This window comes from Anas acuta, chromosome 1 (assembly GCF_963932015.1).
Source record: "Anas acuta chromosome 1, bAnaAcu1.1, whole genome shotgun sequence".
Lineage (NCBI taxonomy): Eukaryota > Metazoa > Chordata > Aves > Anseriformes > Anatidae > Anas > Anas acuta.
The window spans coordinates 1059017-1083729 of NC_088979.1; the positions used below are offsets into that span (position 1 = coordinate 1059017).

General features: G+C 69.0%; 2 protein-coding genes across 2 annotated transcripts; one reads left to right on the forward strand and one right to left on the reverse strand.

Annotated features, from left to right (window-relative positions):
• The first annotated feature begins 588 nt into the window (after positions 1 to 588).
• On the forward strand, positions 589 to 14872 carry INPPL1 (inositol polyphosphate phosphatase like 1). Its single transcript, XM_068683682.1, has 28 exons — positions 589 to 808; positions 5082 to 5145; positions 5592 to 5742; positions 5835 to 5955; positions 6679 to 6816; positions 6897 to 6987; positions 7196 to 7285; positions 7368 to 7466; positions 7573 to 7723; positions 7807 to 7913; positions 8011 to 8113; positions 8200 to 8396; positions 8736 to 8853; positions 9747 to 9843; positions 9959 to 10097; positions 10194 to 10293; positions 10381 to 10469; positions 10559 to 10640; positions 10721 to 10810; positions 10924 to 11037; positions 11125 to 11213; positions 11309 to 11396; positions 11497 to 11652; positions 11752 to 11836; positions 11983 to 12132; positions 12244 to 12928; positions 14507 to 14637; positions 14733 to 14872. The coding sequence occupies exons 1-28, from the start codon at positions 648 to 650 to the stop codon at positions 14821 to 14823; spliced, it is 3777 nt and encodes a 1258-aa protein (XP_068539783.1). The 5' UTR covers positions 589 to 647; the 3' UTR covers positions 14824 to 14872.
• Positions 14873 to 17230: 2358 nt separating this feature from the next.
• PHOX2A (paired like homeobox 2A) lies at positions 17231 to 22187 on the reverse strand. Its single transcript, XM_068670287.1, has 3 exons — positions 21675 to 22187; positions 20664 to 20851; positions 17231 to 18231 (listed from the first exon to the last, which is right to left on the reverse strand). Exons 1-3 carry the CDS (start codon positions 21892 to 21894, stop codon positions 17761 to 17763), a joined length of 879 nt encoding a protein of 292 aa, XP_068526388.1. The 5' UTR covers positions 21895 to 22187; the 3' UTR covers positions 17231 to 17760.
• Positions 22188 to 24713: the final 2526 nt, after the last annotated feature.

Below are 24713 nucleotides of genomic sequence, written 5' to 3' on the forward strand. Positions count from 1 at the left end.
AACAGTTCTGAACCATGCTGAACTGTGCCGAACCGTGCCAATCTGTGCCAAACTGTGCCAAACTGTTCTGAACCGTGCTGAACCGTGCCAATCTGCGCCAAACTGTGCTGAACCATGCCAAACTGTGCCAAACTGTTCTGAACCGTGCCGAACTGCGCTGAACCGTGCCAAACTCCTCTGAATCGTGCTGAACCGTGCCGAGCCGTGCCGATCTGCAGCAAACCGTGCTGAACCATGCCAAACTGTGCCAAACTGGTCTAAACCGTGCTGAACCGTGCCAAACTGTTCTCAACCGTGCCAAACTCCTCGGAATCGTGCCGATCCGTGCCGATCCGTGCCGATCCGTGCCGATCAGCGCTCCTCCTCCCCGCACCCCTCCCTTTCCCCGCCCCCCACCCCCCCATCCTCCCCCCACCGTCACCACCCCCCCTTTGCCCCTCCCTCCCCCCCCACCCCCCCAACCAACCCCTCCCCCCGCCCCGCCCCCCCCTCTCCCCGCCCCATCGGTGCCCCCCCCCGCCCCCTACCGGTGCCCCCGCCCCCCCCCCGCCCCCCCCCGTGGGGCTCCGCTCGTTTCCCCCCCCCCCCCCTCCCACCCGGTGTCCCCCCCCCCTCCTCCCCGCCGTGTCCCCAAGCTCGGCGGAGCCATGGCGGGTGCGGGGGTCCCGGGGGGGTCGGCACCGCCCTGGTACCACCGGGACCTGAGCCGGGCGGGGGCCGAGGAGCTGCTGGCCCGGGCAGGGCGCGACGGCAGCTTCCTGGTGCGGGACAGCGAGAGCGTGGCGGGGGCGTACGCGCTGTGTGTGCTGTGAGTGCGGGGGGGGGGCAACGGGGGGGCAACGGGGAACGGGGGGGGAAACGGGGATCGGGGGGGGAATGGGGATCGGAGGGGGCAACGGGGGGAGAACGCGCACCGGGGGGGGACGGGGGGATCGGGGGGATCGGGACATGGGGGGGGCAATATGGGGGCAATGGGGGGGTAACAGGGAACTGGGGGGGGAATGGGGACTGGGGGGGGAATGGGGACTGGGGGGGGGAATGGGGAACAGGGGGGGGAACGGGGGGAGAACGCGCACCGGGGGGGATCGGGGGGACCGGGGGGATCGGGACATGGGGGGGGCAATGGGGGGGTAACGGGGAACTGGGGGGGAAATGGGGATCGGGGGGGGAATGGGGAGGGAATGGGGAACAGGGGGGGGAACGGGGGGGGAACAGGCACCGGGGGGGGACGGGGGACCGGGGGGAACGGGGCATGGGGGGGGCAATGGGGGGGTAACGGGGAACTGGGGGGGGAATGGGGACTGGGGGGGGAATAGGGATCGGGGGGGGAATGGGGAGGGAACGGGACCGGGACATGGGGGGGCACTGGGGGGAACGGGGGACCCCGGGGGGGAGAACGGGCACCAGGGGGGGATCGGGACTTGGGGGGGGGGCACCGCGAAACTGGGGGTGAACGGGGGGAGAATGGGACCCAGGGGGGAGATTGGGACCCGGGGGGGTAACGGGACCGGGACCGGGATTTGGGGGGTGACGGGCACCGGGGGGAACAGGGGGGGCACCGGGGGGCACTGGGGAGAACTGGGGAGAATGGGGCCCGGGGGGGGGCAACGGGATCCAGGGGGGTAATGAGAGCTGGGGGGCAGAACGGGACCGGGATTGGGATCAGGACCTGGGGGGGTGAATGGGACCTGGGGGGGGGATCGGCCCCACAGGGGGTAACGGCACCGGGGGGGTGCCAGGGGGGCACCAGGCACGGGGGGGGTGTCACTGGCACCCGGGGGCTTAGTGAGAATCTGGGGGGGGGGCACACACATGGGGGGGTTACCGCCAATTGGGGGGCACGGGGGGGCACTGGGAACTGGGGGGGGGGTCGTGGGACACTGGGGGGACCCGGCACTGGGGGGGGGACGGGCACGGTTTGGGGCTGGGGGTGATGGGATATGGGGGGGGGGCTGGAACCCACTGCTGTGGTTGGGGTCTGGCAGAGCAGGGGGGGGGCACGGGCACTGCGGGGGGAGGCAACGTCCCCCTGGAACGGGGACTGGGGGGGTCCCAGGGGGTCACTGGGGGGCCTGGGGGTGGGGGTCTGGGGGTCCCCAGCTTTGGGGGGGGGTTGCTGCTCTGCACCCCTTGCCCCCCCCCCTTTGTCCCCATACCCCCATCCTGCAGCTCCCTGTGCCTTTTGGGGTGGCTGCGCCCCCCCAGAGCCCCCCTGGTTGGGATCAGATGGGTGCCAGCACCCTGGGGTCCCTGGGGGGTCTTGCGGGGGGGGGGGGTCTCCCCCACCCCCTTCCCACCTGGGCTGGGGGGCAGCGTGGGGACACCGAGGCAGGGGACAGCTGTGGGGGGGCCCTGTGCCATCGCCCCCCTCCCTAGGCTGCGGGGACACTGTGCCCCCCACCACGGGCGCACGGTGGGGGTCCCTTGGGTGGCCACCCCCCGTCCCCACGGTGCCCCCACCCTGCCCGCTGGCCTCGGGGGTCCCCAAGTGGTGAAGGGGGGGGTCCAGGCTGACCCCAAACCCCACGGCACGTGGCCCCCCCCTCCCCGGGGGGTCCTGTGGGGTCGGCTCCTGGCCACGTGGCCACCACGGAGCCGGGTGGCACAGGGGGGGGGCACCGTGTCCTCACCCCCAGCTCCTGGTGTGGGGGGGTCTGGGGTCCTGTTGTGCCCCCTGCCCATCCCCAGCACCTCCTGCCCTGCCTTGGTGGCCCCACGGTGTCCCCCCCCCCAATTTTGGTGGTGTCCCCCCCCCAGCCACGCACCCTCACCGCGCTGCCACCCCCTACCCACGGACACCCCCACCCCACCTCCCCAGGCTCCCCCTCTCCGAGCCCCCAGCCCCAGGGTGATTGATGGTGATGGTGGTGGGGGGGGCAGCTCTGGGCCCCCCCCCCCCCTTTCCCGACTGCCCGGCCCCAGAGAGCGGCTGGGGGGGCCTAAAAATAGCTGCGGGGGCAGGAGGAGGAAGGGGAACTGCGCCGGGATCCCGGCAGCGCCGGCTTCCTTTAACCCTGCCGCCGGCACCGGCACCGTGGCGCTCCCCGTGCCGGGTGCTTGGGTGGTACCAGGGGGGGGCACGGTGCTGGGGACCCCCCCCCGGGTGCTGTTGGGGCAAGCGGTGGCATTTGGGGTCACCGTGGGGGTCCCCAGGGTGGTGGGGCCAGGCTGGAGCCCCCTCTCCGGTGATTAACGGTGAATAACGCACCGGGGACCCCCGGGGGTGTGACCTCCCCCCCCCCATTGGGTGCTGGGGGCTGTTATGGGGTGAGGGCGGCTCGGGGGGGTGCCGGGGGGGCCCCGTGTCCGGCCGTGTGCCCGCATAAAGGCTCTTTGTGCGCCTCCCCGGCCGCCAGGATTAGTCACAGACACGGCCACGAGCGCAGCGGGGCTGAGCCGGCGGGGAGGGGGCCTGCCCTGAGCCCCCCCCGGGACCCCCCCGGACCGATCCCTGTGAGGGGGGGTCCCTTACACCTCCCCGTGCCCCCCCTTTCGCTGCGGTTCCTGGTGTGGAGCTCGGGGCTCCCCATGGAGACCCCTTGAGACCCCCCCCAGCTGGGGCTCTCTGTGTGGCCCCCCCCGGGATTTTCTGCGTGGGGCCCCCTGACCCCAGCGTGGGGTTCCCTGCGTGTCCCCCCCAAAAAATCTGGGGTTCCCCCCTTGTAGCTGCCCAGGATCTCTCAGCTGCCCCCCCCCCCTTTGCCCCCCCAGCAGGGTTTCCCATGCAGGACCCCCCCTTCCAAATCTGGGGGGGGGTTCCCCGTGTCCCAGCCAGGGCTCCCCATGGCTGTTGGGGGGTGGGGTTCAGGTGTGGGGGGGGCTGATTTGGGACCACTGGCTCCTGCAGCCCCCCCAGCACTGACATTTTGGGGCTGTTCCTGCCTCCGGAGGTGGAATAACCCCCTGTGCTGGGGGGGGGGGGGGGGGCTATGGTGCCCCCCAGGGGGGCCACAGCCAGGTTGTGGGGCAGGAATGGGGGGGTCCTTTTATTATGGGGGCGCCCCGGGGGCACCCTCCTGTGTGGTGACCCCAAAGACCCCCAGCTCTGCCCCAGGACACCTCGCCCTCCCCGTGCGCCCCGGTGGCACCGGGACAGTGCCATGGGGACAGTGCCATGGGGACAGCTCCCACCCCGGTGGCCCCCGGTGGCCGCCCCCCAGCCCCGTGTCCCTCTGCCCGGTGGCCCTGGCGCGGTGACAGCCTCACGGTCACCTCTGCGCGTCCCGTGGCCGGGGGCCAGCCCGGGAGCCACCGTCCTGGCCACCGGCACCGGGGGACGGCCACCACTGGCGGCACCCTGGGGGGGTCCTGGCTGTGCCGGGGTCTTGGCACGGGGGTCCCCCCCCCCTCTGTGTCCCGGTGCATCCCGCAGGGCTCGGCCGTCCCGTGGCTCCCCCCCCCCATCCCCGCAGGGTTTATTTTGGGGCGGCGTTTCGGTGCCAGCCGTATTTTTAGATTTCCTTCCGGGAGCGTGGGGCGAGGCGCTGGTGGACGGCCCCCCCCCGACGGCCCCCGTGGCACGCGGAGACACCGCGACGGCCACCTCGGGGGGGGCACCAGGGAGGGGGGGGGGGGGTCTGCTGGGGGTCTGCGGAGGGGGTGTCACCTCGCCGAGCGTCCCGGGTGGGCAGCACCCGTGGGGAGGGGACAGTGGGAGCGGGGTCCCCCCCCCCACGGCTCTGACACCCCCGTCTCTCGTCACCACCCGGTCACCCCCTGCCCCGGGATCGTGTCCCCGCTTCCCGTGCGCTTCCAGGGGACAGCAGATTGCTTCCTGGCCACCCGCTGCCAGCGGCTCCCTGCCCGCTTCGGCACTGCCCGGGGACGGGGGGAGGACCTGGTGCATGCCCCCCCACCTTGGGGAGAGGGCTCTGGGGGAGGGCAGGAGCCCCCTGTGAGCTGCGCTGAGGCCGGGCAGCTCGTTGCACGCGGAGCTGAGCGAGCGCACCCGGCTTTGTGTTTGGGGCTCTCAGGGTGGGGTCTGCTGCTCCCCCCAAATTTGGGGACCCCACAGGCTGCGGGAGGTGGCCGAGCTCCCGTGGGGGTCCCCAGCTTGACGCCAGCTCCTCGTCTGCCCCCAGGTTCCAGAAGCACGTCCACACGTACCGCATCCTGCCCGACGACGAGGACTTCTTGGCCGTGCAGGTGGGCGCACGGGGACACCGCGGGGACCCCCGGGGGCACCCCACCGTGGGGGCTGCACATCACCAAAGGGTCTGGGGGCGCTCGGCGGAGCACAAACCCCGCTGTGCTCCCGTTTGGGGGCATCGGGGGGGCTCCCTGCCTGGTGAGGGGGGGTGCAGGGCTCGTCGCCGTGCCACGAGCGCACGGCCTGGCGGCGCAGCCTCGGCGCTGCTGCTTCTTGGCCGCGTATTTTTGGAGCAACAGAAGCCCCTTTGTGCCGAGCGGGCAGACAGGAAAGAGCCTCCCCCGGCAGGGAGGAGGCAGCGGGATGGGATGGCTGCGGGGCCGGGCGCCCGGCTGCGTGCTCCCCCCGTGCTGTGCCACAACCGGCCCCGGCCCCGCCTCACCGTGCGCCACCGGGCACCCCCAAAATCTGGCGGTGACGGCGGCCCTGTCCCCCCCCGCAGACGTCGCAGGGCGTGCAGGTGAGGCGCTTCAAGACGCTGGGCGAGCTGATCGCCCTGTACCTGCAGCCCAACCAGGGGCTGGTCTGCACCCTGCTCTTCGCCGTCGAGAGGGAGAAGGAGAAGGAGAGCGCGGAGGACAGGGACTATTCGGGTACGCGGGGTGGCCCCTCTAACCCCCCACCCCACCCCGGGGGTCTCTGTGCCCGCCGGTGCCGTGACGCCCACCCTGGTGCTGCCTTGCAGATGGCGAGGACGAGAAGCCCCCCCTGCCCCCGCGCTCCGGCTCCAGCAGCTTCTCGGGTTCCTCCGTGGGGCTCAGCCCCGGCAGCCCGGGGCCAGTGGTGCCCGAGGCGGCGGCGGAGAGGTGAGGAGCCACGTCCCCAGGATGTCACCATGCCCATCCCTATGTCCCCATGGTGTCACTGTGCCCATCCCCACGTCCCCACGGTGTCACCATGCCCATCCCCATGTCCCCATGGTGTCACCGTGCCTGTCCCCACATCCCCATGGTATCACCGTGCCCATCCCCACACCCCCCAGGGCATCACCATGCCTGGCCCCATGTCCCCACGGTGTCACCGTGCCTGTCCCCACATCCCCATGGTGTCACTGTGTCCATCCCCGCGCCCCCCAGGGCATCACCATGCCCATCCCCGTGACCCCAGGGTGTCACCGTGCCCATCCCCATGGTGTCACCGTGCCCATCCCCACGTCCCCAGGGCATCACCGTGCCCATTCCCATGTCCCCACGGTGTCACCATGCCCATCCCCACATCCCCAGGGCATCACCGTGCCCATTCCCATGTCCCTAGGGCATCACTGTGCCCGTCCCCACGGTGTCACCGTGCCCATCCCCACATCCCCATGGTGTCACCGTGCCCATTCCCATGTCCCTAGGGCATCACTGTGCCCGTCCCCACGGTGTCACCGTGCCCATCCCCACATCCCCAGGGCATCACCGTGCCCATTCCCATGTCCCTAGGGCATCACTGTGCCCGTCCCCATGGTGTCACCGTGCCCATCCTCACATCCCCACGGTGTCACCGTGCCCGTCCCTGCCGTGTCCCTCACCCGGCTCCCTCCGCAGCACCAACGGCCTCACCAGCGTCTCCCACGAGTACCTGAAGGGCAGCTACACGCTGGACCTGGAGGCGGTGAGGGCGGGGGCCAGCAGCCTCCCCCACCTCAACAAGACCCTGGTCACCTCCTGCAAGCGGCTGCACAGGTGGGCGCCGCGCGCTGGGGACGGACGGGCGGGCGGGCGGACAGACGGACGTTGTGCTGACGCCCACCCTCTCCCTGCAGCGAGGTGGACAAGGTGCTGGCGGGGCTGGAGATCCTCTCCAAGGTGTTCGACCAGCAGAGCTCCCCCATGGTCTCCAAAATCCTCCAGCAGGTGGGGGGCGAGGGCGCGGGGACACAGGGGCGCGGGTCCCCAGGGTCCCCTGGGGCAGGCTGAGGTGCCCACGGTGCCCATGGTGCCCACAGCACTTGGGTGGCAGGGGGGTGCCCTCCTCATCCTGCCCATCCCAGGGGGGGTCGGGGTGGTGGGGGCTGGGGGCTGGGGGCTCGATCCGGGGGCTGTGACACCCCGGGGCTTCCAGACGGCGCCGCAGAGCGGGGAGCAGGAGCTGGAGAGCCTGGTGCTGAAACTGTCCGTGCTGAAGGATTTCCTCTCCAGCATCGAGAAGAAGGTGAGCTTTGGGGTGGGCGGCCGTGCCGGGGGGGGGCGGGCAGGGGGCTGGGAGCTCACGGCCACGCTCGGCTCCCCCCCAGGCGCTCAAAGCCCTGCAGGAGATGAGCTCGGCCACCCCGGCTCCCCCGGCGCAGCCTCTCTCCCGCAAAGCCAAGAGCATCCCCGTGCAGACCTTCGAGGTGAGTGCCGGGAGCCTGGTACCCGGGGGGGCATCCCCAGCCCCGGGGGGACCTCCCCGGCCCCCTCCCCATGCTGGCAGCCGCAGCACCCCATGCGCACCCGCAGGTGAAGCTGGACGTCACCCTGGGGGACCTGACCAAGATCGGCAAGTCGCAGAAGTACACGCTGAGCGTGGACGTGGAGGGCGGCAAGCTGGTGGTGCTGAAGAAGCAGAAGGACTCGCAGGAGGACTGGAACACCTTCACCCACGACAAGAGTGAGCGGGGGGGCCCCCTGCGGGGTGGTTGTGGTGGTGGTTTTGGGGGATCTGATTCCCCTCTGCCCCCCCTGCCCCCCCAGTCCGGCAGCTGATCAAGTCGCAGCGGGTGCAGAACAAGCTGGGCATCGTCTTCGAGAAGGAGAAGGACAAGACGCAGCGCAAGGATTTCGTTTTCGTCAGCGCCCGGGTGCGTGGGGCTCCCCAGGGGGTGGTGGGCACATGGGGGGGGCATCACCGGTCCCTGTGGGGCTGGGGGGGCTCACCGCCCGCCCCCCCCCCCCCAGAAGCGGGAGGCTTTCTGCCAGCTGCTGCAGCTGATGAAGAACAAGCACTCGCACCAGGACGAGCCCGACATGATCTCCATCTTCATCGGCACCTGGAACATGGGTGAGCGTGGCCACGGCTCCCATGCTGGGGGGGTGCAAGGGCTGAGCGTGGGCAGCCCCCCCCTCTAACTGTGCCCCCCTCCACAGGCAGCGTTCCCCCGCCCAAGAGCATCACCTCCTGGTTCACCTCCAAGGGGCTGGGCAAGACGCTGGACGAGGTGACGGTCAGCATCCCCCACGACATCTACGTCTTCGGCACGCAGGAGAACTCCACGGGGGACAAGGAGTGGGTGGATTTCCTCCGGGCCGTCCTCAAGGACTTCACCGAGATCGAGTACCGCCCGGTAGGAGCCCCCTGTCCCCCCCCCCCTCCCCGGGGAGCTGGGGGTACCCTGGCTGTGCCGGCACCGGGTGCTTCGGGGTGGGCGCACGCGGTGCCGGGGTGCTTGGAGATGTCGTGGTCCCCGGTGCTGTGGCCACCCCCTGCCACCGCTCGTCTGCCACGTGGCAGGAGCCCACTTTTGGAGTGCGGGGGGCAGCGGAGGGGGCTGCTGGCAGCGTGGGTGCAGCCAGGAGTGGCTGTGTTGGTGCCCGGTGCGCACCGCGGCTCGGTCACGGCTCGGGGCTGGGGTCCCTCTTTGTGGGGTGTCCCCCGTGGGGTCTGACGGCCCGCGGCCCCCCAGGTGGCCATGCAGTCCCTGTGGAACATCAAAGTGGTGGTGCTGGTGAAACCGGAGCACGAGAACCGCATCAGCCACGTCAGCACCTCCAGCGTCAAGACGGGGATCGCCAACACGCTGGGTAGGTGGCGGGGGCGCGCGCCCGGCTGTGCGCATGGCTGGTGCTGTTCGGGGCACGAGTGCCTGGCACTGGGGGGGCTCCAGGGGCACGTGTGTTGCACGGGGAGGGCTCTGGGTGTGCATGCGCTGCACGAGGCAGGGCTTTGGTGTGCGTGTGTTGCACCAGGTGCAGCCCAGGTGTGTGCACGTTACCTGCGGAGCGCTTTGGGCACGTGTGTGTTGCACGGGGAGGGCTCTGGGCACGTGTGCATTGCACAAGGCAGGGGTTTGGTGTGTGTGCATTGCACAAGGTGGGGCCCTGCTGCATGTACACCACCTGGGGAGCGCTCTGGGTGCACGTGTGTTGCATGGGGAGGGCTCTGGGTGTGCATTTACTGCACGAGGCAGGGGTTTGGTGCGTGTGCATTGCACGAGGTGGGGCCCTGCTGCGTGTACACCACCTGGGGAGCACTTTGGGCACACGTGTGTTGCACAAGGAGTGCTCTGGGTGCACGTGTGTGTTGCACGGGGAGTGCTCTGGGCATGTGTGCATTGCACGAGGCAGGGGTTTGGTGTGCGTGCATTGCACAAGGTGGGGCCCTGGTGCGTGTACACCACCTGGGGAGCGCTTTGGGCATGTGTGTGTTGCACGGGGAAGGCTGTGGGCACCTGTGCATTGCACAAGGAGCGCTTTGGGCACACGTGTGTTGCACGAGGAGGGCTCTGAGCACCTGTGCATTGCACAAGGAGCGCTTTGGGCACGCGCTCTCGGCACAGCGCCCCCCGTTAAACCATCCCAGTGAGCACCGTGCCCCCACCAGCACCCGGGGGCACCTCCCCACCACCACGGGCAGCCCCAGCGCCCTGCCCCGGCCCCATCCTAACCCCCCCGTCCTCCTCCTCCTCCCCCCGCAGGCAACAAGGGCGCCGTGGGGGTCTCCTTCATGTTCAACGGCACCTCCTTCGGCTTCGTCAACTGCCACCTCACCTCGGGCAACGAGAAGACGGCGAGGTGAGGGGGGTCCCCGCGCGGGGACCGCGGAGAGGGGGCTGCAGAGGTCCCCGGGGGGGGGCTCTTGGAGACGTGTGTGCACTGATGTCCCCCCGTGGTGCCCCCTCCCCGGCAGGAGGAACCAGAACTACCTGGACATCCTGCGGCTGCTCTCGCTGGGGGACAAGCAGCTCAGCTCCTTCGACATCTCGCTGCGCTTCACCCACCTCTTCTGGTTCGGGGACCTCAATTACCGCCTGGACATGGACATCCAGGTGCTGGGGGGGGGCGCGGGGTGGCCGTTGGGGGCTGGGGGGCTGCCCCCATGCCGTCCCCCTCCCCGTGCCAGCCCCCTCTGTCCTGCCCCGCAGGAGATCCTCAACTACATCAGCCGCAAGGAGTTCGAGCCGCTGCTCAAGGTGGATCAGCTCAACCTGGAGAAGGAGAAGCACAAGGTTTTCCTGCGATTCGGTGAGGGAGAGGAGCCGGGGGGGTCACTGGGTGATGGGGGGGTGGCTCCAGACCCCCTCCTGACCCCCCCCAATTCCCCTCTGGCAGCCGAGGAGGAGATCACCTTCCCCCCCACGTACCGCTACGAGCGCGGCTCGCGGGACACCTACGTGTGGCACAAGCAGAAGCCCACGGGGGTAGGTGCTGGATGAGGGTGGGGGCCCCCCCCTACCCTTAATCTCATCCTTTTTCCCCCCCAAAAAAACCCCATTTGGTGCCCATCCAGGTCCGCACCAACGTCCCCTCCTGGTGCGACCGCATCCTCTGGAAGTCCTACCCCGAGACCCACGTCAACTGCAACGCCTACGGTGAGGGGGGGGGGGGGGGCTGGGGACAGGCCACCCCCCCCTCAGGGACAGGCCACCCGAAATGTCCCCTCCTGCCGCAGGGTGCACAGACGACATCATGACCAGCGACCACTCGCCCGTTTTCGGCTCCTTCGAGGTGGGGGTGACGTCCCAGTTCGTCTCCAAGAAAGGTGGGGGCACCCCCCTGGGTGCCTGCGGGTGGCCTGTCCCCCCCCCAACCCCCCTGCGGCCCGGGGACAAGGGGACGCCCCCGGGGGTCCCCACGGCTCCCCTGTCCCCGCAGGGCTCTCCAAATCCTCGGAGCAGGCGTACATCGAGTTCGAGAGCATCGAGGCCATCGTGAAGACGGCGAGCCGCACCAAGTTCTTCATCGAGTTTTACTCCACCTGCCTGGAAGGTGAGCGCCGGGGGGGGGGGTCCCGGGGTCCAGGGGGGGGGGGGTCTTTGGGGACCTGCTGTCACCGTGCTGTCCCCCCCCTGGCAGAATTTAAGAAGAGCTTTGAGAACGACAGCCAGAGCAGCGACAACATCAACTTCCTCAAGGTGCAGTGGTCGTCCCGGCAGCTGCCCACGGTGAGGGGCCCCCGCTGGGGCACGGGGCCGAATGGGGGGGCTCACGGGGGTCCCCACCGTGCCCCCCATCACCCCCCCTGTCCCCTCGCCCTCAGCTGAAGCCCATCCTCTCCGAAATCGAGTACCTGCAGGACCAGCACCTGCTGCTCACCGTCAAGTCCCTGGATGGCTACGAGTCCTACGGTGCGCAACCGCCGGGTGCGCTGCACCCCTTGGACACCTCGCGCCCCCCAAATCCTCGCGGCCCCCCCTCCCCAAATTTCACCCTCCCCGCGCCCCCCAGGTGAGTGCGTGATCGCCCTCAAGTCGATGATCGGCAGCACGGCCCAGCAGTTCCTCACCTACCTGGCTCACCGCGGCGAGGAGACCGGCAACATCCGCGGCTCCATGAAGGTGCGCGTCCCCGCCGAGCGCATGGGCACCCGCGAGCGGCTCTACGGTGAGCTGGGGGGGGGGTGTTTTGGGGGGGGTTTTGGGGTTTGGGGGGGTGTGTGGGGGTCCGCTCTGAGCCCCCCCATCTTTCCATGTCCCCTGGCAGAGTGGATCAGCGTTGATAAGGACGAGGCGGCCGCGGGGAAGGGGAAGGCGCCGCTGGGTGCCAGAGCCACGCAGGATTACGCCAAGTAAGGGGGGGCTCGGAGACCACCCTGGGGGGCTGGGGGGGGCTTTTGGGGGGGCTGGGGGGGTGGTGAGCATCTCCCCTGCTGTGGCTGTGCAGGCAGAGCCCGGCGATGCTCAGAGCACCCCTGCTTCTCGCCCCCCCCCCCAGGTCAGCGGGGAGGAAACCCACGGGGGCAGAGCCCCCCGCGGCCCCCCCGGCGAAGCCCCCCGAGGAGCCCGAGAAGGGCAGCGCCCCCCTGGCCGCCCGCCCCCCCGCCCCGCACCGCGGCACCTCCCGGGACGAGGCTGCGCCGAGCCGGTGAGCACGGGCACGTGGGGGGGGGGTCAGGGTCAGGGTTAGGGTTAGGGTTAGGGTTCGGGGTCAGGGGTCACGCGCCCCCCCCCCAAAAATCACCCCTTTTGCCTTCAGATCCAAGCCGGAGCCCCCAGCGGAGCCGTCGGGGGGGCCACTGAAAAACAGCTTCAACAACCCCGCCTACTACGTGCTGGAGGGGGTCCCCCACCAGCTGCTGGCCCCCGACACCCCCGGCAAGCCCCCCGTCCCCAAGGGGAAAGGGGGGGCCCCCGAACGCCGCCGGCACCCCTCGGCCGGGCCCCCCCCGCCCAGCCGCGCCGAGGAGAGCTCCTCGGATGAAGACCCCGGCCCCGGGGCTCTGCCCCCCCCTGATTTCCCCCCCCCACCGCTGCCCCGGGAGCTGGAGGTGGCCGAGAACCCCTTCTACGCCAGCGCCAAGGAGCTGCTGGGGGGCGCGTCCTGCGAGCCCCCCCCTCCCAAACTGCACCCCAGACCCCCCCTGCCCACCGGGGCGGCCGGATTCGGGATGGAGACCCCCGCGGGGACCCCCCCGGTAACCGGGGGGGGGCTGCGGGACGACCGCTCGTGCTCCGTGCTGCAGATGGCCAAGACGCTGAGCGAGGTGGACTACGGCAGGGGCCGGGAGGGGGGGGCACGGGGGGGTCCCGCCCCCCCCCAGCTGCTGGGTAAGGGGCGTCTGGAGCTGCCCCCCCGCTGCCTGCACCCCGATTACGGCCGCCCCCTCGCCTTCCCCCCCCACTGCATCCGGGAGAGCATCGAGGAGGACCTGGCCGAGGAGGTGGGTTTTGGGGGGGGGCACACGGGGGGGGGGCACAGTGTGGGGACCCCCGGTTGGTTTTTGGGGGGGTTGGTGGCTGCTGACACCCCCCCCATCCAGCTCTGTTCCTGGGGTGCTGGGGGGGTGGATGTGGGGTTTGGGGGGGGGGCAATAGGGGGGTGGTTTGGGGGTGGTGTGATGGGGGCTGGGGGCGCAAAATTGAGCTGGGGATGGTGGGGGGGGGGGGGGCACAGCCCTGGGGGTCCCCAAGCACCCCTGCCCAGGATGGAGTGGGGATGGGGCTTTGGGGGATGGGGGTTTTGGAGAATGGGTTTTTGGGGATGGGGTTTTGGGGATGGGGTTTTGGGGAATTGGGGCTTTGGGGATGTGGTTTTGGGGGATGGGGTTTTGGGAATGGGATTTGGGGAATGGGGTTTCGGGGATGGGGTTTTGGGGAACTGGGGCTTTGGGGATGGGGTTTGGAGGCTGGAGGTTTTGGGGCTGGGGGTTTTGGGGGATGGGGGGGTTGGGGAGTGGGGGTTTTGGAGATTGGTGCTTCAGGGATGGGGTTTTGGGGATGGGGATTTGGGGAATTGGGGATTTGGGGATGCAGTTTGGGGGCTGGGGGCTTTGGGGGATGGGGTTTTTGGGGAAGAGGCTTTGGGGAAGGGGTTTCAGCAATGGATGGGGGTCTAGGGGATGGGGGTTTTGGGGATGGGGGTTTTGGGGAATTGGGGCTTTGGGGCATGAGGTTTGGGGGATGGTGCTTTGGGGATCGGGTTTTGGGGGTTGGAGGTTTGGGGGAAGGGGCTTTGGTGAAGGGGTTTCAGCAATGGTGGGTCTTGGGGCTGGGGTTTTGGGAATGGGGGATTTGGGGAAGGGGGTTTTGGGGATGGGGTTTTGAGGGATGGGGATTTGGGGAATTAGGGATTTGGGGAATTGGGGATTTGGGGGGTTGGGGGCTGAGGGCTTTGGGGATGGGGGTTTTGGGGGATGGAGTTTGGGGGAAGGGGCTTTGGGGAAGGAGCGTCAGGGATGGGGGTCTTGGGGCTGGGGTTTTGGGAATGGGGTTTTGGGGGCTGGGGGCTTTGGAGATGGGGTTTTGGGGAAGGGGGCTTTGGGGATGGGGGTTTCGGGAATGGGGTTTTTGGGGGATGGGGTTTTGGGGAACTGGGGCTTTGGAGGATGGGGCTTTGGGAATGGGATTTGGGGAATGGGGTTTTTGGGATGGGGGCTTTGGGGATGAGGCTTGGGGGGATGCGGTTTGGGGGCTGGGGGTTTGGGGGCTTTGGGGTTTCGGGGAAGGGGGCTTTGGGCATGGGGGTTTTGGGGATGGGGGTTTCGGGGATGGGGTTTTTGGGGGATGGGGTTTTGGGGGATGGGGATTTTGGGGATGGGAGGCGTGCGCTGGGGATGTGGCACCGCAGAGGCGCACGGCACGGGGTGCGCACACTTTGCGCCCCATTTCCACCCCCCTGGCGCCCCATTTCCACCCCCTACCCCCCATTTCCACCCCCATGGCACCCTGTTTGCCCACCCTACACCCCCTTTACCCACCCCACACCCCCTTTTTCCCCCCCCCAAACCCCCCCTTTCCAGGCTCTGTGCCAGGCGGCTCGCGGCGCGGGCGCCGGCGAGTCCAGCGTGGGCGAGTGGCTGCGCGCCATGGGGCTGGAGCGGTACGAGCAGGGGCTGCTGCACAACGGCTGGGACGACCTCGAGTTCCTCAGGTGGGGGCAGTCCCCGAGGGGGGGGGGACACCCAGAGGGGTCAGGGGGTCACCTGGTGCCTGACCCCGGTGTCCCCCCCCTCCCCAAATCGGCAGCGATATCACGGAGGAGGACCTGGAGGAGGCTGGCGTCCTCGACCCCGGCCACAAGCGCGTCCTCTTGGAGAGCCTGCAGCTCAGAAAGTAGCCGGGACCCCCCCCCTCCGGGGACCCCCCCATCATAAGCAGCCCCCCCCCGTCACCAGCAGTCCCCCCCCATCACCAGCAGCCCCCCCCCCCAGGGCATTGGGGTGACACTTTGGGGGGGCGCAAAGCACAGGGGCGAGGAGGCGGCGGGTGCTGGTCAGACAATTTCACGGGGGGGTCCCCTAAGGTGGGGGCCCCCCAGCGTTTTAAGTTATTTCTTATTTATTGGGAGAAGGGGCACGCGCTCAGCCGGGGGTGGTCCTGCTTTTTTTTTTTTTTTTTTTTTTTGAGGGGGGTGGGGATTAGGAGGGGACCCCTGGGGGTGTCCGGAGAGGGCTGGGTGCCCCCTGCTCCCAGCGCAGCCCCCAGCGGGGGGGGGGGCGAGGAGGAGGAGGAGGAGGAGGAGGAGGAGGAGGAAGAAGAGGCCCCGTTACAGCCCGGTGCGTGCAGGGCTGGTACCCAAGTGCCTTCTGATGCCGTGGGGGGGGGCACCCAAGTGGGGGGGGGCACCCACGGGACGGGGGCACCCATGGAATGGGGATGGGGGCACCCACGGGATGGGGGCACCCCCCACCCACTGCGTGCACCCAGGGGCTGGGGAGGCTCCCCCAGCTCCCCTGGGTGCCCCCCCCCCCCGATTCTGGGTGTTCTGGGTGTCCCCCCCCCACCCTGAGCATCCCACCAGGGGTCTTTGGGGTCTTTTGCCCCTCGCCCCCCCCCTCGTGCCTCCGCGGTGCCCCCGCTGCGTTCGGTACTCCCGGCTCCGTCCCCTCCGTGGTGGCCGTGGGGAGGATTTGGGGTTTTTTTTTTTGGGGGGGGGGCCCTCACCAAGTGCCCTTCTCAGCTCAGCCCCCCCTGAGCCCCCCCCCAGGACCCCGAGCTGGGACCCGGGGCCGTGCCTTGCCCCTTGGGGGCGGGGGGGCGCACCCCAGGGCTCTGCCAGCCACAAGTGCCGGGGTTTGGGGGGCTGGGGGGGGGGCACGAAGCCACCCCCAGTGTCCCCCCCCCCCATTTTTTGCCCCCCCCGCTCCGGCCGAGATGAAGGATGCGCCGGGCCCCCCCCCGTTCAGTTTTAGCCCGGGGGGCGTTTGGTGTGACCCCAACCCTGCCAAGCCCCCCCCCCGTCGTGTCGTGCTCTGTGTTTTTTTTTCCCTTTTTTTCCCTTTTTTTCCCCGTTTTTTGTAAAATCACGAGCTATTTTTGTAACGTTTTAATTTAACGCCCCCCCCCCCGCGCCTCCCCCTGCTCCTGGGACCCCCGAGGAGAGGGGGCGAAGGGCGAGGATGAGGAGCTGCCCCCCCCCCCCCTCCCCACGACCCCTGCCTGTACCCCCCCCCTCCCCAAATAAACAGCCTCGTGTGCTCCATTCGCCTCCTGCTGTGGGACCCCCCCCTCTGCCCCCCCCCCCCAGAGCCTCCTCCCAGTCAGCCCAGTTACTGGTCCCAGTGCAGCACAGCCCCTTTATACTGGTCCCAGTATGGTGCAGGATCCCTTAGACTGGTCATACTGGTCCAAGGGGGGGTGCACGACCTCTGTCCCCCCATCACTTCTGGGGGGGGTCCAGGTCCCTGCAGCTGCCTGGGGGGGGTTTGGGGCTTTTAATGGGGAAAATCTCAGTGCCCCCCCCCCCCTCCCTTCCCAAAAAGGGTTTGGGGCCCCCCCAGGAGGGGTGAGGGGGGATGTGGGGGTTTGGGGGGGGTGGGTAGGGGGGGGCAGGGAGCCTGGGGGCTTCTTCAATAAATTAAGTTTTATTTGGATTAGTATAATTTGCAAACGGGTTCAATAAATTACAGAACGGTTAAAAAAAAGAAAAATAATAATAATTAAAAAAAAAAGAAAATAACAAAAATAACAAAAAACAACCCCAAAACCTCATCCAGCAGCCGGAGAGGTCTCCGGGGAGCCACCGCAATGGGGGGGGGGTGAGGGCAGAGGGTGGCCGGGACCCCCCCCCCTCCCCAAAACCCCCCCCAAATCCTGGTGCCACGCGCCCCACCTGCGCTGGGGAAGCTACACGGACACGCACACACATACATGGGGGGGGGGCCGGGGGGGGTCCCTGACCCGAATTTGGGGGGGGGGGGCACCTTGGTGGGCACCACCCCTCGGTCACAGCCACCGCAGTTCCCAGACCCCCCAGCTCTGCCCTGTGCCCCCCCCCCCCAAACCCTATTGCCCCCCCCCGGGGTGGGTGAGGTGGGGGGGGGGCTGTGCCCCCAGCCCCAGCATGTGGAGGGGGGGGGCAGCTTCGTGTCCATGGGCTGGGGGACCCCGGCATCGCCCCCCACAGCTGGGGGGTGCATTGCTTCCAGTGCCCCCCCCTAAAAAAAAAAGTTTAGCGCCGCTCCGAGCCCCCCCCCCCCCGTGCCCCCCCCACCCCCCCCAGCCCCCTGGAATCCCGAACCCTAAAGTGCTGCCGAGCCCCCCCGGGAGAAATGGAGGGGGGGGGAATTGGGGGGGGGGGCACCAGCATCCCCCCCCCCAAAACGTGCAGGAGCGATGGGCACACTTGGGGCACCTCATCCAGGCTGGGGGTGGCTGCAGCCCCCCCCCCAAAAAAAAATTTGTCCTGGGGCTGCTGAGCCCCCCCCTGCGCTCGCCCCCTGCTCCTGCAGCATCCGTGGTGCCGGCGGCACCCTGGGCAGGGGGCGCATGGAGCTGTGCCCCCTCCCCAAAAAACAGAGCATCCTGGGGGGGTCTGGCTGAGGGTGGGGGTCCCTCAGCCCCCCAGGGAGCCAGGGTGGGGGTCCGGGGTTGCGCAGGGATGGGGACGTGGAGGGGGGGGGACCCATCCTGCCCCCCTCCAGCAGCGGTTTGCGGGGCGGCACCGCGGGGTCCCCGGGGCGCTGGGGGAGCTGGGGGGCGAGGGGCAGAAGCTGGGTGGGCGAGGAAGAGGAGGATGAAGGGGGGGGGATGTGGGGGGGGGGGAAATTTTGGATCAGAAGAGGTTTGTCTTGAGGCCGTTGGGCTTCCTGTGGAAGGAGGAGAGGACGCCGGAGAAAGGTCCGGGCATGGCTTCGGCCGGCTGCCACGCTTTCAGCAGCTCGGCCGTGTTGGCGGCACCGCTGCTGGTGCTGACCCCCGGCCACAGCGGAGGCGCCTTGAGGGGCTGCGGGGGGTGGTGGCCGGACCCCAAAGGTTGCCCCCCGCCCGGGCTGGGGCTCAGGCTACCCCCGGGGCTGCCCAGGTTGGCGGCTGCGGGCAGCGAGGCCGTGCTGTCGGGGGTCGGGCTGCAGTTCGACTCCTTGGATTCGTCGTCCTCCGAGGACGAGCGCGGCTCCGGTTTCTTGGTGGCGGCGTTGCCGGCGCTGCTGCCGCCGTTGCCGCCCCCGCCGCCGGTGCCCGAGCCCTTGGCGTTGGCCGCGCGCTCCTGCTTGCGGAATTTGGCCCGGCGGTTCTGGAACCAGACCTGGGGGGGGGAAGAGGGGGTGGGTGTGGGGATGGGGTGGGGTGGGGTGGGGATGGGGATGAGGGATGGATGGAGAGGGGATGAGGATGGGAAAGAAGGGGATGGAGATGGGGTGGGGATGAGATGGGGATGGGATGGGGATGGGGATGGAAAAAAATGGGGATGGGGATGGGATGAGGAGGAGATAGAGATAGGGATGGGGATGGGGATGGATAGGGGATTGGGATGGGATGAGGATGGGAATGGGGGTGGAAAAAAATGGGGATGGAGATGGGATGGGGATGGGATGGGGATGGGATGGGGATGGGATGGGGATGAGATATAGATGGAAATACGATGGGAATGGGGATGGGAAGGAATGGAGATGGAGATGGAGATGGGGTGGGATGGGATGGGATGGGGATGGGAATGAGATATAGATGAAGATGGGATGAGGATGAGGATGGAAAAGAATGGGGATGGAGATGGGGTGGGACGGGGATGGGGATGGGATGGAGATGGAGAGGGGATTGGGATGGGATGAGATGAGGATGGGGATGAGATACAGATGGAGATGGAATGGGATGGGGATGGGGATGGGGATGGGGATGGGGATGGGGATGGGGATGGGATGGGGATGGGGATGGGATGGGGATGGGGATGGGGATGGGGATGGGGATGGGACAGGACAGGGTGGGACACACCGAGGAAAGCAGGTCAGGCGCCAGCCCGGGGCCTGGTGACCCCAAACCAGGACCATGCTGGGGATGTGCACCCTGGGACACCCCCCACTAGGAGCCCAGCACTGACCCCAAATACACGGGGGGGGGGGATTGGCTGCAGGCGGGCGATGGAAGCGGAGTGTGCGAGGGCAGCGAGTGACGTGCCCGGCTGTGGGGGCACCCAGCAGGGGCTGCGGGGGGCTTAATGGGGGCTGCCCCCCCCCCCCCCGTGTGCATCCAGCTCGGGGTGGGATCACCCAGACAGACCCAACACCACAATTCCTGTAGGTTCGGGGCGTGCTGGAGACCCCATAACACAAACAGCTCTGCGGGGGTCTCGCCCCTGCTGCCGCTCGCGGCCCCGCTGCCTGCACAGCCCCAACCGCAGCCCAAATATTTTCCACAACGCCCCCGCTCCGGGCTCCGGGATGGCACCAGGGTGCAGTATTTCAAAGTTCCCAATGGTTATTTAACGAATTAAATGGTTAAATAAAAATTAAAATTAATTTTCTGAAAGCTCCGGGGCTCTCTGTGCGCTTTCCCCACTCGGCGCTGGTGCCGCAGCCCTGCACCAGCAGCGCCCTGCGGGGACACCCGGACGCGCACTGCTGGGGACAGAGCCCCCCCCCGGTACATCCTCGCCCCCACCACCGTGCCAAAAAAAAACAGATAATAAAAGGGTGAACAAAATAAATTTTCCTCTGCCCAACCCAGGCAGAGGAAAATTCCCGACGGCTCCGTCTCTGTGCCGGGAGCCAGGATCACACCGATTTCGCTCCTCCGCTCCCTGCTTTAGGGATCCCCCCCCCCCAGCACCAGGCTCAGCCCCGCAGCCAAGCCCCGTCCTGTCCCCACGGCCAGCTGGGGATGTCACCGTCCCCCTGCATGGAGCTGGGGGTCGGCAGCCCCCCCGTCCCGTGGTTGCAGCATCCATCCTGCCAGTGGGACCCCGGGATGAAGGGCAGGCGGTGCCGGGGCTGATCTGGGGGGGGGAACGCGCTGTGCCCCTGCCCCCAGGCTGCTCCATGGCACCGCGGGGGATGCAGCAGGGCGGGGGGAGTGGGGTCCTAGAGGACCCTTCACCTCCTTCACCCCGTTCCCGGTGCCCCCCCAGGTCCCTGCCCTTCGCACGGGGAAAGCCGAGGTTGTGCCAGACGCTGCCGCAGCCCACGGCTGGGACAGGAACCACCACGGCTGCCAGCAGAGATGGAAACGCGGCTGCTTCCCACCCAGGAGACCCCCGGGGCTGGGGGCTTCCCACTGCGACAGCCGGGGTGGGGACCGAGGGTCCCCTCCTGCTGTGGGACGTGGCCCCTGGCCCCATCCAGAGGGGCTCGCGCTGACCGCGGGGTGCCCCAGCCCGCAACGCACCCCTCGTCCCCGCACGGGCTGATGCTGCTCTGACAAATAAATTGCCCCCCCTGCTCTAATAAATAAATTGCTGATGGGAAACAGGTGGTGGAGCCAGGGCCACCTCCCTGCGCCCCATCACTGATTGTTTTTGGGGACTGCTCTGCACCATAATCAGGGAAACGCTCCTGGTTTTGCCAGGGAGACCGGCCCGGGGACGGCGCACGCAGCTCCCCGCACCGGGAATCAGCCCCGGGTCCCCGTCCTTTTGTGTCCAACACCTCCCAAAAACAGGGAGCAAAGCAGCAGGGTCCCAGCACTGTCCCCGAGCCCCCCAAGGGCTCCACCAGGAGCTCCCTCGCCCCGTTCCCCGCAGCTCACCTGCACCCGCGCCTCGGTGAGGTCGATCTTGAGGGCCAGCTCCTCGCGCGTGTAGATGTCGGGGTAGTGCGTCTCGGCAAAGACCCTCTCCAGCTCCTTCAGCTGCGAGCTGGTGAACGTGGTCCGGATCCGCCGCTGCTTCCGCTTCTCGTTGATGCCCGACGGGTCCGAGAAGAATTTGTAGGGCACTGGGGAGGGAGAGGCCGGGTGTGAGCGGGGCGGCACGGCGGGCAGGGCTGGGCGCACCGGGCTGGGCGCACCGGGCTGGGCGCACCGGGCAGGACCCGCTGATGAGAAGGAAGCACCGGGAGGGGATGCAGCAGGAGGGGATGCAGCGGGCAGGCTGAGCCGAGCAGGGTGCACCGGGAGGGGATGCACCGGGCAGGGACGCACCGGGCAGGGACGCACCGGGCAGGAGGCACCACGAAAGAACCCAGCGGGAAGGGACCCAAAGGGGAAAGGGAACAGGGCACGGATGCACCGGGCAGGAGGCACCGGGCTGTGCCGGGCGGGACGCGCAAGGCAGGAGGCACCGGGACGCACCGGGACGCACCAGGACGCACCGGGACGCACCGGGCAGGACGCACCGGGCAGGGACCCGGCGCGCTCAGGGCGCTCCCGGTGCTCGGGCGCTGCCTCCCCGCGCCCCCCGTTCCCTTTCGTTCGTTGTCGCCGCCACCCTACGGCGGGGCGCGGGGCTCCGGACGGCCCGGGCCGGTGGGAGCGGGGCCGGTGGGGAGCGCAGCCGGTGCCGGTGCCGGTGCCCGTGCCCGTGCCGGTCCCGGTGCCGGCAGCGCGGCCGCTTCGTTCGCGGCTCCTCCGCGGGCAGCGCCCCGACGGCACCAACGAAATGGGGGCTCGGCGAGGGGTCTCCCCGGCGGCGACCCCCTCCATGCCCGGCTGCGGAGCCGCCGCCGCTCGGGGCACCCCGGGGGCGCGTCGGGGGCGCACGGGGGGCTCGGGGCGCGGGGGCGCGGGGGCCCCGACGGCTCGGCGGAGCCCGGCCGTTACCTGCCGAGTAGGGCGAGGGCTGGTGGTCGCGCAGGGCGCCCAGCGCGCAGTTGGCGGAGGCGAGGGGGGGGCAGGCCGGGCTGGCCCCGAAGCCCCCCCGCATGGGGCTGTACTGGAACGTGTTGGCCTGGCTGCAGGAGCTGAAATCGTAGGCGGACGCCTCCATGGCCGCCACGCAGGAGTCGTACGAGTTGAGGTAGGAGTAGTCCATGGCGAACATGGAGCGGCGAGCGGAGGAGCCGCCGCCCGGCCCCGGCCCCGGTTACCTCGGCCGCCTGCCCGCCGACCCCGGCCCCGAAGCCCCCGGCCGCCGCTCCATGCACGGCCGCGCCCGCCCCGGGCCGCCGAGCCCCGTAATATACCGGCCCGGCGACGGGGAGACAATGGCTGGCGGCGTCGGGGGCTTTTGCATGACAATATCTCCCGGGGACCGCGGGCGCAGCAGGAGCGGGCGGAGCCGCCTCTCCCCCCGCCGCCCCCCGCCCTTAACCCTTCGTGGGCGCCCGCCCAGCCCGGCCCGGCCCCGAGCCCCGACGGGTGCCCGACGATCGGGAGCGACCCCCCCCGGACCCTCCTCGGACCCCTCCCGGAGCCCTCCCCGAGCCCCCGGCCCGGCCCCGCAGCGGCGCACGTCGGGGAGGCTGCGGGGGAGCGGCCCCGGCCTCGTCCCCACTCGTGTCCCCGAAGCCATCCCCGGCCCCATCCCTGCTCCTGTCCCCGGCCCCATCACCACATCCCTGTCCCCAACTCCGGCCCCATAACTGCCCCTGTCTGTCCCCATTGCCACGTCCCCATCACCATGTCCCCATCCCCATCACCAAGTCCCCATCCCCGTCCCCATCACCACGTCCCCAGTCCTGTCCCCATTCCCATCCCCATCCCTATTCCTATTCCTATCCCCATCCCTGTCCCTGTCCCCATCCGTGTCCCTGTCCCCATCCCCATCCCCATCCCATCCCCATCCCATCCCCATCCCATCCCCATCCCCATCCCCATCCCCATCCCCATCCCTATCCCCGTCCCCATCCTCATTCCCCACATCCCTGCCCCTGCCATCTCCCCCATCCCCATACCCCCATCACCTGTCCCCCCCCCAATCCTGTCCCCATCCCACTGCACCTCCCAGCCCCCCACGACCCCCCCAGTCTCTCCCTGTTGCACACACGCAGACCCTAGAGGGGACCCCAGGACCCCCATGCCCGGCCCAGCACCACCAGGTCACCCCCCACCTGGCCCTGGGGGCTGAACCCAGCCCCGTGCCCCCCTCCTCCAGCACAACCCCTGCACCCCAAAGGCCCTGCAGACGGACAGACAGACAGACAGACTGACGGGGCGATGGCTCCCTGCTCGCCAAGCCGGTGCCCCACGGCTCTTACGGGGCTCGTGCCCATCTCCAGCCCCGGCTATCCCGGGGGGGGGGGCTGCATTTCTGGACCCTCCCCAGGCCAACTGGCCGAGCAGAGGCCTCTTTGGGCATTTTGCCCCGAATTAAACACCTCGGGCCCCATCCTGCACCCCCCCGACAGCCACAGCCTGCGCCCATCCCCTGGCTCCAGATTTTGGCCAAGGTGGCTGAGACCGGTGGGGGGAGCTCAGCCTGGGTGGGGGGCAGCAGGGGGTGAGGGGTTCCCCCCTCCCCATCCCATCCACGGGGGCTCTCTGCCCGTTTCCCCCCTCCCCAAAATTTGCAACCCGGCTGAATTCCAGCGGTGCCTCATTACCGCCCCGCTGGGCACCCCTGAATGGCAACGTCCAAGGTAAAGGCTTCGCCCCTTTTCAGAGGCACCCGGGGGGGGGGATTTGGGGGGATTTGGGGACATTTTCAAGACAAACACTTTCACTAAAGAGGATTTAAAAGTCTAATTGCACCCGGCCGGGGGCTTTGTGTCCCCCTGCCCAGCTGGGGGGTGGAGGGGGGCTGCAGCATCAGCGCTGGTGCAAGGCAAGGCAGGATCCTGACCCCCCCCCTGCAGCACCAGCTCAGGACGTGGGGCACCAGGAGCTGGCCCCCGATGTCCTTGGGGCTGCCTGGGATGTGTCAAATTTTGTGTCCTGCCCTGTGTCCTTCCCCAAATCCTGCACCATGTCCTGCCAGTGACTGCCCCGTGTCCTGTTCTGTGTCCTGTGCCATGTCCTGCCCCGTGTCCTGCTCCATGTCCTGTGCCATGTCCTGCCCCATGTCCTCCTCCTTGTCCTGCCCCATGTCCCGTGCCATATCCCAAGCCACGTCCTGTCCCATGTCCTCTTCCACACCCTGCCCCATGTCCCTCTCCACACCCTGCCCCACCTGTGGCCACGCTCCCCTCGCAGGGGACAGCCCCCAATTGTCCCGGAGCCCCCCTGCTCCACCAGGTCGGGGGGTCCCTGGGGCACCCCCATGTCCCGTGGCCGGGCCGGCCGGGGGGCTGGTGGCCCAGTCCCCCCGGCGAGCCCCCAGCTGCGCTGGCCGAGGCGCAGGCGCCGGACCCGGGCAGGTTGCTAAACAAGTTAATTAGATCAAGGAGATGGAGGCTGGCTGGTGAAAGAGAGCCCCAACTGTCAGGCTGCTGGAGTTGTGAAAAAGTTAATTCAATTAAGTTTTCCCTCTAAACTAATTAGGCAGCAATCTGCCACGCAAGGAGCTGCTGCTATTGCTACCCAGAGCCAGGGGCAGAATGAGGGGGAGGGGAAGAGGAAGATGAGGGGGGGGGGATGAAGGGGGAGAGGAGAAAGTGGACAAAGGGGGGGGCTGGGGCAGCACCGGGGGTGCCCCCACCTTGCCATGGCCCCGCTGAGCCCAGAGCTCGGGGCCGGCCGTGGGAGCTGGGGGGATGTGGGTGACCTGATGGTGGTGCAGGGAGAATTGGGGCTGGCAGGGGGGGTGACATCCCCAGTGCCACGCGCTGGCTGAGCACCCCCACCCCGATACGTGTGGGCAATGCGCAGGGTGGGCACCTCGGAGGGGTCAGGGTGGGTGCAGGGGTCAGCCTGGCCCGGGAAGGTGGGCAGGGGGTCCCGGCAGCATGGATGGGGGCTCCCCGTGCCCCCAGCCCGGCCGGG

What these genes read in the sequence shown, in the direction of transcription:
- PHOX2A (XM_068670287.1), bottom strand. Translation starts at nt 21,894, where the DNA reads ATGTTCGCCATGGACTACTCCTACCTCAACTCGTACGACTCCTGCGTG. An exon ending in GCCCTCGCCCTACTCGGCAG is followed by an intron (nt 20,852 to 21,674) that starts GTAACGGCCGGG and finishes CTCCCTCCCCAG; the next exon opens with TGCCCTACAAATTCTTCTCG. An exon ending in TCACCGAGGCGCGGGTGCAG is followed by an intron (nt 18,232 to 20,663) that starts GTGAGCTGCGGG and finishes TCCCCCCCCCAG; the next exon opens with GTCTGGTTCCAGAACCGCCG.
- INPPL1 (XM_068683682.1), top strand. Translation starts at nt 648, where the DNA reads ATGGCGGGTGCGGGGGTCCCGGGGGGGTCGGCACCGCCCTGGTACCAC. An exon ending in TCCCCGTGCAGACCTTCGAG is followed by an intron (nt 7,467 to 7,572) that starts GTGAGTGCCGGG and finishes GCGCACCCGCAG; the next exon opens with GTGAAGCTGGACGTCACCCT. An exon ending in TTACTCCACCTGCCTGGAAG is followed by an intron (nt 11,038 to 11,124) that starts GTGAGCGCCGGG and finishes CCCCCCTGGCAG; the next exon opens with AATTTAAGAAGAGCTTTGAG.